The following is a 14,707-nucleotide window of genomic DNA, read 5'->3' as shown; positions in this document are numbered from 1 at the left end:
TTCGGGCTCTGTGCTGACAGCTCAGAGTTTGGAGCCTGCTTTGGATTCTGTGTCTCCCCGTCTCTGCCCCACTGGTATTTGTACTCTGTCACTCTCTGTCTCTCAAAAATGAATAAAATGTTAAAAACAGTTTTAATGGTGCTGCAAAACTGGACAGCTACAAACAAAAGAATGAAACTGGACCACTTTCTTACACCATCCCCAAAAAATAAGCTCAAAAGGGATTAAAGATATAAATGTGAGTCCTGAAACCATAGAAATCTTAGAAGAGAACAAAGGCAGTAACTTCTCTGAAATTGGCCATAGCAACATTTTTCTAGGTAAGTCTCCAGGGGCAAGAGAAACAAAAGCAAAAAATAAACTATTGGGACTACATCAAAATTAAAAGCTTCTGTACAACAAAGGAAACAATCAACAAACCTAAAAGACAACTTACTGAATGGAAGAAGATATTTGCAAATGACATAGCTAATATAGGATTAGTATCCAAAATGTATAAAGAACTTAAATAACTCAACATCAACAAAATGAATAATCCAATTTAAAAAATGGGCAGAAGACACGAATAGACATTTCTCCAAAGAAGACATCCAGATGTCCAACAGGCACATGAAAAGATGCTCAATATCACTCATCATCAGGGAAATACAAATCAAAACATAATGAGATATCACATCACGCCTATCAAAATGGCTAAAAGCACAAGGATGTGGAGAAACGGGAACCCTCTTGCACTGTTGGTGGGAATGCAAACCGGTGCAGCCACTCTGGAAAACAGGGTGGAGGTTCCTCAGAAAATTAAAAATAGACCTACCCTATGACCCAGCAATACCACTGCTAGGAATTGACCCAAGGGATACAGGAGTACTGATGCATAGGGGCACTTGTACCCCAATGTTTATAGCAGCACTCTCAACAATAGCCAAATTATGGAAAGAACCGAAATGTTCATCCACTGATGAATGGATAAAGAAATTGCGGTTTATATACACAATGGAGTACTACATGGCAATGAGAAAGAACGAAATATGGCCCTTTGTAGCAACGTGGATGGAACTGGAGAGTGTGATGCTAAATGAAATAAGCCATACAGAGAAAGACAGATACCATATAGTTTCACTCTTAATGTGGATCCTGAGAAACTTAACAGAAACCCATGGGGGAGGGGAAGGAAAAAAAAAAAGAGGTTAGAGTGGGAGAAAGCCAAAACATAAAAAATTCACCATAAAAAAATTATAAATATGTCTGAACCTAATAGTTAAGCTTCATAATACATGAAACAAATATTAAAGGAATGGAAAAGAGAAAAAAATGGAAAGAAGAAAAACAATTTCAAAAACCATAGTTAAATATTTTGACACTCCTCTCTCAGCAATGGACAGAGAAAATAGACACATAAATTAAATAAAAATAATTCTAAATAATCCACCACTTTTTCTAATTGCTGTTCATAGAATATTTCACCCAACACTGTAAAATACGTATTCTTTTCAAGTGCACATGTATGTTTAATGAGTTAGAAACATGCTTGGCTATAAAAAATTGTAATACATTTTAAAAAAAATATGATGTTATACAAACTATATTCTTCATCAAAAATAGAATTAAAATAGAAAAATTTGACACAACGATATATTTTTTAAAAAACACCAAATATTGGGGGGTGTCTGGATGGCTCAGTAGTTAAGTGTCTGACTTTGGCTCAGGTCATGATCTCATGGTCTGTGAGTTCGAGCCCCATATCAGGCTCTGTGCTGACAGCTCAGAGCCTGGAGCCTGCTTCAGATTCTGTGTCTCCTTCTCTCTCTGCCCCTTCCCAGCTCATGCTCTGTCTCTCTTTCTCTCAAAAATAAATAAACATTAAAAAAATTTTTTTAACTCCAAATGCTGGAGTTAAATAGCCACTCTTAAGTAATACATGAGCCAAAGAAGAAATCTCAAAAGAAATTAGAAAATATTTTGGAATAAATGATAATAAAAATACAACATATCAAGATTTTTGAGATGCATCTAAATTTATGTTTAGAAGAAATGTCATAGCTTTAAATACTTTAAATACTTATGACAGAACACATGAAATGTTTCTATAAAAAGAGAAAAGTAACCATTAAATAAGTGGGACAAATAAAATAATAAAGATAATTAAATCAGTGAAATAAACAGTAACATTAGTAAAATAAAATTTTAGTTATTTGAAAACATCAAATTGATAAACTCCTTTATATTAGTCAAGGAAAAAAGAGAACTCAAATAACCAATATTAGATATTATAAAGAGATTATCTCTAAAGATATTACAGACATTAAAAGAATAGAATAGAATGAGTAGAACGAAAGAATAGAATGAGGGAAAAAAAGAATAGTAAGAATATTATGAAACACCTTATGCCAAAAATTTGACAACTTAGATGAAATATACATTTTCCTTGTAAATTACAATCTAAAACTGACTCAATATGAAGGGAAATCTGAATAAGCCTTTATTAATAAGATTGAATTTGTAATCATAAAATCTCATTCCCACACATACACAAAAAAATCCTCAAGGCACAGAAAGTTTCATTTAGGAATTCTAACAAACATTCCAAAAATGTCCTTTATAAATATAGGAAAAGAGAATACTTTCTTTTTTTTTTTTTTTTCAACGTTTTTTATTTATTTTGGGGACAGAGAGAGACAGAGCATGAACGGGGGAGGGGCAGAGAGAGAGGGAGACACAGAATCGGAAACAGGCTCCAGGCTCCGAGCCATCAGCCCAAAGCCTGACGCGGGGCTCGAACTCACGGACCGCGAGATCGTGACCTGGCTGAAGTCGGACGCTTAACCGACTGCGCCACCCAGGCGCCCCAAGAGAATACTTTCTAATTCATGTTATGAGATCACCATAATCCTAATATAAATATCTGGCTATGACATTACAAAAAATGAAAAATACAGAATAATATTAATCATTAACATGGTTTTAAAACCCTTAACAAAATAGTAGTAAACTGAATACAGCAAAGAGTTTTTTCCCAAGAGTGCAAAGAGATGGTTTAGTATTCACAAATCAATTAGTGAAATTGCCATATGGACATTTCAATAGTTGAAGACAAAACACTTGCAGCAAATTTCTCAGGCAACTATCTTAATCTAGTAAGGTAAACCAATGACAATTCTCCTAGCAATATCATATTAATCCTTTAATATTGAATGCTTTCCCCTTAAAATGAAAAATAACAAATGGTTGCCAACTCTCATTACTTCTACTCAAATTGTACTGGAGTTTTTAATCATTGGAATAAGATATAGAAATAGAAGGAATAATGACTAGGAAGAAAGTAGTAAACTGTCAATATTTGCTGTTGAAAATCCTTAAGCAACCTACAAAACAATCAATAGATTCATAGATGAAACCCTAATAGAAAAATAAAATAATGAGAAGCAGTTCTGCTTACAAGAACGCCACAAACATTACACATGTAGAAATAAATTTAACAAAAGACATGTGAGAGCTCTACACTATAAACTACAAAACACTGTTGATAGCAATTAAAGACCTAAGTAAATATAGAGATACGACATGAAGAGTTTTAATGTTATTGATATAAATTCTCTCCAAATTGATATGCACATTCAATAAAACTCCAAACAAAATTCCAGGGCTTTTAAAAAATAAAATTAACAAATGGGGCGCCTGGGTGGCTCAGTCGGTTAAGCGTCCGACTTCGGCTCCGGTCATGTACTTATGGTTTGCTTTGGATTCTGTGTCTCCCTCTCTCTCTGCCCCTCCCCTGCTCATGCTCTGTCTCTCTTGGTCTCAAAAATAAAGAAAGATTAAAAAAATTAAAAATAAATAAAATAAAATTACCAAATAGATTCTAAATTTTAGAAAAATGGAAAGGATCTAGAATTTTTAATTTCTGAAAGAGTAGAACAAAGTTGGAGAGGTTACCCAAACTGGCTTTTGATTTACTATAAAGCTGCAGTAAACAAGACAATGTGGTCACGGATTCAGGATTGAAAGGTAAATGAACAGGATAGACTAGAGAGATCCCAGAAATAATCATTGGATCTTGTTTAAGGTATGAAAGCAATCGAATGCAAAGAAAGGCAATGTAACAAAGTGGGCTGGAATAACTAGCTAAGCATATGGAAAGATAAGAACCTTGACCTTCCCACAAATTGCCCACACACGCACACATTCAGGATAGCAGATCAAATCTAAAAACCAAAACAATGAAGACGTTAGAAGACGGTTCACATAAAGCAAGTACCATAAATGAAACATGTGATAAATTAAAATTGTTTTCAAACGATAAATTTTTACTTTTTAGGAGACACAATTAAGAAAATGAATAAAAAAATCACAGAATGGAAAACGCCATTAACAGATATATTTGACAAAGAGCTGATCTTCAAGATATAAAAAGATAATAAAAAAGGTTTTCAACAGGGGCTGCAAGTTTATTGAAAATGAAATATTACCACAAACTCACTAGTGTAACTAAAATTATAAAGGGGAGCCCCTGGGTGGCTCAGTCAGATAAGCCTCCAACTTTTGATTTCTGCTCAGGTCATGATCTCACATTTCGTGAGATTGAGCCCTGCATCTGGCTCTGTGCTCTCAGTGCAGGGCCTGCTTGGGATTCTCTGCCACTCTTTCTCTGTCCCTCGCCTTCCTCTCTCTCTCTCTCAAGACAAATAAATTAAAAAAAAATTATAATGATGAAGACGACAGGGAGCAACTAGAATTCTCATATGTTGTAATATACAAAATTGTACAAACACTTTGGAAACTGATTGGAAGCCTTTTATTTATTTATTTATTTATTCATTTATTTATTTATTTTTATTCTTTTTAAAAAAATTTTATGTTTATTTTTGAGAAAGAGAGAGAGAGAGAGAGAAGAGAGACAGAGAGAGACAGTGCAAGCAGGGGAGGGGCGGAAAGAGAGGGAGACACAGAATCCGAGGCAGGCTCCAGACTCTGTGCCGACAGCAGAGAGACTGATGTGGGGCTTGAACTCACAAACGTCAAGATCATAACCTGAACTGAAGTCGGATGCTTAACTGACTGAGCCACCCAGGCAGCCCCAATTTTTTTTTTTTTTAAATAACACTCTATGACCCAGAAATTTCACTCCTTGGCTTTGACCAAGGAGAAATGAAAGCATGTATCATATAAAGGCTATATAAGAATGCCCATTTAAGCTTTACTTGTGATGGCCAAATTCTGGGAACAGCTTAGGCTGTCCAACCATGGGAGACTAAATAAATAAACTGTAGTATATTTATACAATGGAATAGTACTCAGAAAGTAAAAGACTCAAACTTCTGATACTTGGAACTACATGAACGAGTCTCGTTAATGCAATGCTGAATTAAAGAAGCCGTATGCAAAAGAGTACATGCAGTGTAAACCTATTTATAAGAACTTCCAGAATGGACAAAAATAATTTGCAGTCGATGAACCTCTATGAGCAGGTTTTGAGGAGAATCGGTTAGGAAAAAATAGAAGTAAATTTTCTGAGTGACACTTCTTCTATGGTTCATTTTTGTAAAAATTTGGGTAACACAGGTATGCGCATTTGCCAAAATTCAATGAATATACACTTAAGATATGTGCATTTCTTTGTATAAAAATTTTAAATGAGAAGAAGAAAACTGTAAACAAATCTTAAATTCTAATGATCTGCTGCTTGTTGAAGTATGTAGTGGGAAGTTATGTTAATGTCTAAAATGTATAAAAATAAGATGATGGATGGATGGATGGATGGATGGATGGATAGGGGAATGGATAGACAGGAAAATAGGATATAAAACAAGCATATTAAAATGTTAATGGGTATATGTGCATATGTATATCTTCTTGGGATTATGGGTATATGTGTATTCATGGGTATATAAATGTTCACTCTAAAATTATTTCAACTAAAAATAAAATAAAATAAAATAACTTCAACTTTTCTCTCTGTGTGAATTTTTTTTATAACAAACTGTTGGTTAAAAATGAAAGACATACAACAGGTAAATAAAATACAATCATATTTGTGGTTATTTTCAAAACACATAGGTATAACTTTTGGTAAAGTGCTTGATTATATAACATATTCTAAATTAATGTTTCTTTTGCCTCATATATACATACACATGTAACTTTTCAGCTATTATTGGATTTACTATAGTGAAAACTAAGTTGACCCAATCAGTGTTTCCACTGGATGAATAAAAATCTGATCTGACATGGTTGGTCTATGAAGATTTACCTCTATTTCTCAATCTCAGCTTATAAAATAAGTATTCGGTATGGTTAAAACCAAGTCAGATGAAACTCACAGGGGAAATATGGGAAAAAGTGGCTACAAAAAACAAAACCCAAGACAAAAGTCTAAATTAATAAGATCAAGTTTCTGTTTGTTACCATAAGATATGAAAACATCTGAATAAGTAGTATTCACAGATTTGAAAGGCTCCATGGTATGCACTAAATTCACTTACTTCTTGGAGGGGACTAAAGTAATGTTGTCCATCAGAGGCATCAATATTAGATTAAACTACTATATACGTCCACAAGTCTATAATATGCCACTCCAGGCTGATTAACAGAATTACACAATAGCTAATGTATAATGAGATTTGGCTACTTGAGGCATAGGCAGCATGGAGTAATTTCGAAAACAGGTATATCTGAGTTAGAGAATCAGCACCATCATCTGCACTGTGACCCTGACAGGTTTTTGCTTCAGTGAACCTATGATTTTTCCTCAGTAAAATAAAAGTAAAATCATATATTTGCTTGTATGGATATTGTGGGAATTAAGAGAGCACTCTGAGAGAAGGCATATAGAAATTGCTCAATAAATGCTAGCCTTCTTCCATCCTGAGAATGTATGCAGAGTCTGAATAAATTATCAATAGAATTATGTTCTTAGATTAATTCTATTTCTGTGCATCTGTCCAGTGGGCAACTCTAGAGTGGAAGAAAGGTTTTTTGTTTGTTTCTTTGTTTTATATTTTTTGTTGCTGTTCTTTTTAGCTAATAGGCTAGAGTCTCCATTCTTTTTTTTTTCTGAGAGAGAGAGAGAGAGAGAGAGAGAGAGCGTGTGCACATGCAATTGGGAGAGTGGCAGAGGGAGAGAAAAACAGAATCTCTTTGTTGTTGTTGTTTTTATTTTTAAAAAACTTGAATATAACTTATTGTCACATTGGTTTCCATAAAACACCCAGTGCTCATCCCAACAAGTGCCCTCCTCCATGCCGATCACCCACTCGCCCGTCTCCCCCACCCCCATCAACCCTTAGTTTGTTCTCAGTCCTTGAGAGTCTCTTATGGTTTGCCTTCCTCCCTCTCTGTAACTTTTTTTCCCCCTTCCTCTCCCCCATAGTCTTCTGTTAAGTTTCTCAAGATCCACATATGAGAATGAATCTGTAGCAGGCTCCACACTCAGCAGAGAGCCAGACATGAGACTTGATCCCACAATCCTGGGATCATGACCTGAGCCAAAATTAAGAGTCTGATGCTCAATCACCTGAGCCACCCAGGTGCCCTCCAATCCTTCAGTAGAGTTATCCTTCCACTTAGCATTTAATAATTCTTCATGATTTTAATGTTTGGGTCTGGGAGGCAGAGCTATTGTGTATAGGAATGGCCCAAAGAAAAACGATGGAAATTTAATAGTAACAACACAGAAGTTGTAAGGAAAGCTAAGGAAGAAATGAAGGCCATTAGAATTATTTAGCTAACACAAGATAACCTGATGAAGTAAATTCTTCCCAGTTCTGGTTTATTCTCCCACAGAACTTGGTTTGATATCTATTTTAAAGAACTTAGCAGTCCACTCTAAAAAGCCATGTTTTTCAAATTTCCTTTGTTCCACTGATTCACAAAGGACTCCAAGTTTCCAAATAAAGAGTAACTCGGGAACTGAAGGGCAGTGTCTGTAATTGTTGTTAAGATGTCGAAATGCAAGGGGCATATATTAGAAGACTAGGAATTCAGAATATATACAGGTAACAGTGACTTGACAAATTCACTTCGCTGGCAGTTTTTACAAAAGCTGACATACTACAGACTAATACATCTATAAGTTGGTGAATTATAATAGAACTTACCTTGATTTTAAAAGGTGAAGTATTAAGGTTTTTCTAGTTAGCCTTAGTTCATACAACAATTCTTCTTCATAAGTTTCCTGCAAAACAATATCCATCGCATGGCTTAAACGTGTGCTCATTTGGTGTGTGTTGGGGTGGGGAGTGGGGTGGATCCTGGGATAAATTAGACTTTATCAATCTATCTGGCAACCCAGCAGTAAGGGCCAGACAAAATGATCAATACGGATTAGGCTGAGTGAACGAGAACCAATATACGGAAGATTTTGCTTGTAAGTTATGTTTTCGTTAAGTTTTTTGATGGGCATTTTTTCTAGTTATAAAATAAAATGAAATGAAAGGAAAATATTTATAGTCTCTGCTCATAGAGCTTTTGTTTATGTATTTTTAACAATTTTGGGTATAGTGTTTTATAGTCTACTGTCTCACATAAAAATAAATTATGACCATGACCATTTTCCTATCCCAATAAGTGTTTTTCATAGCATGTATTTTATGGCTGAAAAGCACAATGTGAACTTATTTAATCTATATCTATATCAGAAATTTGATTTGAGGTATTCACTGTAGTTAGACATAATTTCTTTATCGGCAAGGTGGAAAAAATGCAAAGCTTTTAGAGAAATACTGCAAAATAACCTGAAGAAAGGAAGCACAAAATTAGAATTTCACCAGAAATTTACAGTGGTTCTTGGTTTTTTGCCTTAGATGTTAACAGTAATGAATTGATAACTTATTGTGACAAATTGTTTTCTTCGATGACCATTGGGAGTGATATTTTTCTTCTGTTCATTTAGTTTATGTTGTTATTTGTATACTCGTATATGATTTCCTAATTTATATCCTTTAACTATATTCTTTTGTGGTATTTTCTTTCTTTATAATTCATAAGAACTATTTATAATTTCAGGATTTACAGTTACTGATCATATGTCTAGCACATTTCTTTAGTTTATTGTTCACCCATGTATTCAATGGGTGTCATTTCAGGCATACTGATCATACGGAAAATACAATGGTGCACAAGATAGAGGTCACTGCCCTTATGGAAGCTATAGCTTGGCAAAGAAGAAAATCAATCAAATGTAACTGAGTATTATTAAGCATCATAATAGGAGAAATGAAGTGACTGTGTGAGGGATGTAGAAGGAGGAGTCAGGGGCAGAGAACAGCACATGCAAAAGCTCTGACGTAAGAAAGAGCTTGACATGTTTGAGAAATCCAGAAGAGTTCAACATGGCGGGAAAAGCAAATGTAAATTGAATAAATACGAAAAATGCCAAGATAGGAAGGCGCCAAATCAGGTACCAACTAGTTAGTCACTTAAGAAGATTTGGACCTTATCCTAAGAGCCAAGAGAAGAAAAAAAGGCAGAAGTAGGTATGGTATTTTAGGTGGTTTACTTATTATGGGTAATGGATCAGCAAAAATCACAACCGTAGGCAGGAAAAGCATTTAAAGACTGTTGCCAGATTATAGGTCACTTGGGCAGGGGAGTGGCAGCAATGATAAGGGGGGGAGGGTGGATAATTTCAAAGGATATTTATTTACATGCTGGAATCAGCTCAGTGATTCTTTGATGGGGGAGGCACAAGTGAGGAGTGAAGAATTCCCTCAGGCTTCTAGTTTGTTTAAACTATGCTATTGAAATGAGGGTCTTCTGAAAAGGGGCAGCTTTGAGGAAAGGAGGGGAGTTTTGCGTTTGTTGAATGTGAGGTGTGCATTAGGGCATTTTTGACTGCAAGTTTAACGTAAAACTAGGACTTTATCATAAACACATAGTTCACAGTGGGCCAGCAAGAACCTGGGTGTTTATTCAAATAAAAAGGGTAGATTTGCATTTACAAACACGAGGAACCGTATACATTGTGTATTAGCTAATATTCAGACACTATTGTTAATATTGTTAAATGTGACATTATCGTTATTCTTGTCATTACTATTGTTTCTACATGAACAGAATTTTGTGATTTTATGTTTAATTTAGAATTTTATTAATCTTATTTAATTTAAATTTTTTTTATTTTTTTCCTCTTAACGTTTATTTATTATTGGGAGACAGAGAGAGACAGAGCATGAACATGGGAGGGGCAGAGGGAGGAGGAAACACAGAATCCAAAGCAGGCGCCGGGCTCTGAGCCGGCAGCACAGAACCCGACGCGGGGCTCGAACTCACAGACCGCGAGATCATGACCTGAGCCGAGGTCGGACGCTTAGCCGACTGAGACACCCAGGCGCCCCAAATTTGTTTTCATTTTAGAATCATTTGAGACTTAGAGAAAAGTTGGAAAGATAATACAGAGAATCCCCATGGACCCCACAACTCAGATTTCCATATTGCTAATATCTTACATGGCTATTATGTACCTATCACAACTTATGAACCAAGACTACCATTATCAATTAATGTATACATTTATACAGATTTCCTTAATTTTGTTTAAAGTCCTGTCTTAGGATCCCATCCAGGACAGCACATTACATTCAGTCATGCTTCTTTAGGATCCTCTATGACAGTTTCTCGGACATTCTTTATTTTTCTGAAAACGTTGACGGTTTTGAAGAGTAACAATCAAATATTTTATAGGTTGTCCCTCAATTTAGGTTTTTCTGAAATTTTTCTTATTACTGGATTGGGATTGTGGAGATTTGAGGGAAAAAGGTGCCATTTTCATCGCATCATACTAAAAGTACCTACTATCAACATGAGTTATTACTGATGATGTTAACCTTGATCGGCTCACTGAGGTGACATTTGTCAGCCCTTCTCCACTTCAAGGTAACAGTGTTTCTCCCTTCCATGTTCTTCTCTATGGAGAAGTCACTATGCACAGTCCATGCTTAAAGGGTGGGGAGTTATGTCCATCTCCTGGAAAGGGTAGTGCCTATGTCAATTTTTTCACTCTTATGAATGAATAGATTCGTCTATCCCCCCTCAATTTATGGAGGGGATATGGGTTCATGGGCATTAATTTATCTTTCTTTATGGTCCAAAACTATGTTATTAATTTTGTTCCTCAAATTGTCCCTTCTTTCGCTACTGGGAGCTCCTTCCTTTGGCTCCTATGTTCTTTTGACATACTCCCATCGATGCAAGTTTGGGTTGTTTGAGAATTTCCTCACTTTCTGGTAGCATAAGATGCTTCAAACTCATCTTGTATAATTCCTGCCCCAGGCCAGGCTCATCTTGCATACTCATAATGGGACTTTTAAAGCTTTTATTTTGAGAGAGAGAGAGAGAGAGAGAGAACACACGAGGGGGAGAGGCAGAGAGAGAGGGAGAGAAAGAGAAAGAATCCCAAGCAGACTCTGTGCTGACAACACAGATCTAGGGCTCGATCTTATGAACAGTGAGATAATGACTTGAACAGCAATCAAAAGTTGGACCCCTAACTGACTGAGCCACTCAGGTGCCCCCATAATGGGATTTTTAACGTAAGTCCTGATTTGCACAATGGTGGCACAAGATTGGCTTTGCCCTCTTGGGTGAGTACCAAACTTCAACCAATAAAAGTTTTGCTTTTTTTTTTTTATTGTTGACCTGCAATGTTATATTAATAAAACGTTTAAGAAGGTGATAAAGGAATTGGAGATCAAGAGAATACACTATTTGTAAGGAGATAACTAGAGAAAAAATGGCTAGACATTATTTCCCGATGGCCGCAGGTAGAGAGTTGCATTTTCACGATCTCAAGCCATGGGAAAGACATTTAGGTGGGATCTTTTGGAATGCTGAAATGTGTCATGCTTATGACTGAGAAACCTAACAAATGAGAGCATGGAGGGCTGGCTCTTTTAGTCTTGGAGGGAAGAAAAGCAGCTGCCCTGGGAAAAGTTTACCCACTCAAAAAATGTTGGAGCAAAGTGACAGTCAGTATTCTCCATGGACCAAGTAAGAAACCTAAGGCTCACAATGCAACTGCCTGGTAATAAATATCTAAGGACAGTCATTGGATGCCTTTCATAGTAGCGGGAGTTGAAAAATTTTGAAGTTTGTTTCCTATTAGATGTATTACATATTGTCTGCATAAACATTTAGGTTTTTTTTTTTTTAAATAAAATCTTAAATGCTTATGTTTTAACACCTGAATAAACACTATTCTAAGCAACGGGCCAAATGTGTTCCCGTGAAAGTTGTCCAACTTTGCTGCAGAAAGCTGCTATAAAGCAAACAAACCTGCATATTACAACTCTGAGAAAGCAAAATGCTCAGAGATTACATTCCACGGGCACCAGCTCAGAACAAACGAAGTTGCCTTAAATCAGTCCGGAAAGCTGTTAGTGGAAATCCTCTGTTAGTGGAAGGTTTTAAATGGCACCCCCTAAAATCCAAATTTTACTCCGTCTTATGTCCTAATCCATCAAAAGCTTGCTGCCTCCACAACCCTCACCCCCACCAAGCACACGCTGTACCCTGGGTGGTGGGGCGGGGGGAGTCCGCAGAAACATCGAGACTCCTCTCTTGTTCAGTTCGGATTGGAGCACAAGCTGGCTTTCTACATATCCTGTGAATGCAATAAATCCTATTTATTCAATCCAAACGTGTACCTGTACGTCATAATCATGGATGTGCCAAACATCTCTCTTCTGCATCAGAGGAAGCCTTTTCGGATACACCAGTTCTTGGCCCTCCACTCCAAGGATTACCTTTTCTAAAAGGAAACATAAGGGGGAAAATACATCTGGCATTAACATTCACCCACAGTGACTGGAGAACGAATATTCTCACAGAGTTCACTTGCCCCCAGTTAGCAGTCATGTACAGCATCACGAGGAAGTAGATCCCCATTCACAGGTGAGGAAATTGAGACTGTCATTTCCAAATTGGGAAAATATAAGCAAAATTGGAAAGTAGACCAAAACACTATGAGGTCCTTTAGCTTTTTCCATCTCTCCACCTTGTTCTGCGGTTGCCTGTCTCCTCACGCCTGTCTCTGGATTCTGCCCCCAGTCCCAGCCTGCCCTGGGATGGATTGTAGATGGTAAATTGCCGATTTTAGTGTAAATTACCGATTTTTGTCTCCCGGGAACATTTGCATTTGAAATCTTGACCCTCTTAGATACATACAAGTCTTTCTCTTGCTAAAAAAGGTTTGAGGTACTCTTGAATCAGTGCTGGACATAATATTCTACACAACCGGTGGCCATCTGTGAGGTGAGCCCTGGTAACCTCCCTGAAGAGCGATAGGGAGGAAAGACCATAGGATTCTAGAATCTGCTATTATCTGAATCAAATAAGTTTCACCAGTTTATTAGCAGTGTGACCATAAATACTATATCCATTCTCTCTGATCTGTATATATTATTCTCAATTCCTTTATCTATAAAGTGGAGACAGTAACTTAGAATTTTACGTGTGCTAATGTACAAAGTGGCCAATGGCCAGCTCGACATGTGCAATGTTGCAGATATTCAGAAATGTCCATTCCTTCCTCCTTCTCGGTGTAAATCAGAATATATAAGACCGAGAAGGTGTCTCATAGAATCTCAGTATTTGTCATAACTGGCCCAAGTCCTATGCTATGTTCTCAGCGAAATCATCCATGGGAATTCCTGTTTTTATCATTTACAGTTTAAATTTTGTGACTAAAAAGAGACATTACCTCATAGCCTAGTAAGAGAACCCTAATAAAAAGATTAAGACATACCTTTAATCTGAGAAATGAGTATGATCATGAAAAGCAAAGTCCCTGGGAACATTCTGAAGGATTCTGGTGGAAGGGGGCACAGGTGCTTGAGAAAAGATGAGCACAGCTCCCTGCCCTTGCTTCCTCAGCGGGGTCAAAGCGCCCAACAGATGGACAGGCAGTTTTGATGCAGCACAAGGAAGTGTTCCTTGCTTGTGTTGCATCATTTGTGAGGTGCCTGAGGCTAAAACCCGGAGGCTTGACATCATGTACTAATTAAAAGGACTACTGAGGTGCTGTCATGGGGGTGGACTGGGCAGAGATCCCTGCTTCGTGCCTGATATAAATACAATTCCAGAGGTACTAAAAATCCTAAAGTGAAAAAAAATCATGTGGGTCTTAGAAAAAAAAAACATTAAAGAGCGTTTATATAAACTTGGGTTGATGAAGGTGCATAGGAAGAATGCCACGTGTAGGAATTGTAAAGGAAGATTTGTTAAAACCAGTTAGAAATACTGAAACCTTTTTCCCCTAGCTATTAAAGAAAAGCCTATGCCACATGGGGCAGGGGCATAATGGCCTTTCTAATGGTGCCCCAAACACAAGATATTAATTCATATTCCACCCCCAGCCTCCACTCCTACCCTTATAAAAGAACCCAGAGTCCTGAGGCAAGAAGAGAAAATGAGGGGAGATAATTTGATCTCCCCTCCCCCCACCAGTTTTATCAAGATATAACTAACAGACAGCACCGTGTAAGTTTAAGGTGCATGGTGCAATGACTTGATTTACTCTTATTGTAAGTTATATCCCAGTAAGTGTAATTAACATCCATCATCCCCTACAGATGCAGACACAAAAGAAAAAAAATGGCTTTTTCTTTGTGATGAGAGCTCTTAGCATCTGCTCTCTTAACAATTTTCAAATACACCATATAACAGTGTTCACTATATTCTCATGTTTTACATTTTGTCCCTAGTACATATTTGT

General features: G+C 36.7%; 1 protein-coding gene across 1 annotated transcript in view; it reads right to left on the bottom strand.

Moving 5' to 3' along the window:
* ADAM7 (ADAM metallopeptidase domain 7) overlaps positions 1-13,790 on the bottom strand; it is a 65,984-nt gene extending 52,194 nt beyond the window's left edge. Inside the window, exons 1-3 of the mRNA XM_049630083.1 lie at positions 13,739-13,790; positions 12,639-12,742; positions 8,094-8,170 (exon numbers count right to left, since the gene is read on the bottom strand). Coding sequence (XP_049486040.1) covers positions 8,094-8,170; positions 12,639-12,742; positions 13,739-13,790 — 233 coding nt within the window. The remainder of the gene's footprint in view (positions 1-8,093; positions 8,171-12,638; positions 12,743-13,738) is intronic.
* Positions 13,791-14,707: the final 917 nt, after the last annotated feature.

The sequence above is a fragment of the Panthera uncia genome, chromosome B1, assembly GCF_023721935.1.
Source record: "Panthera uncia isolate 11264 chromosome B1, Puncia_PCG_1.0, whole genome shotgun sequence".
Lineage (NCBI taxonomy): Eukaryota > Metazoa > Chordata > Mammalia > Carnivora > Felidae > Panthera > Panthera uncia.
The sequence above is the reverse complement of the archived record's forward strand: the minus strand, read 5'-3'. Positions and strand labels throughout refer to the sequence as shown.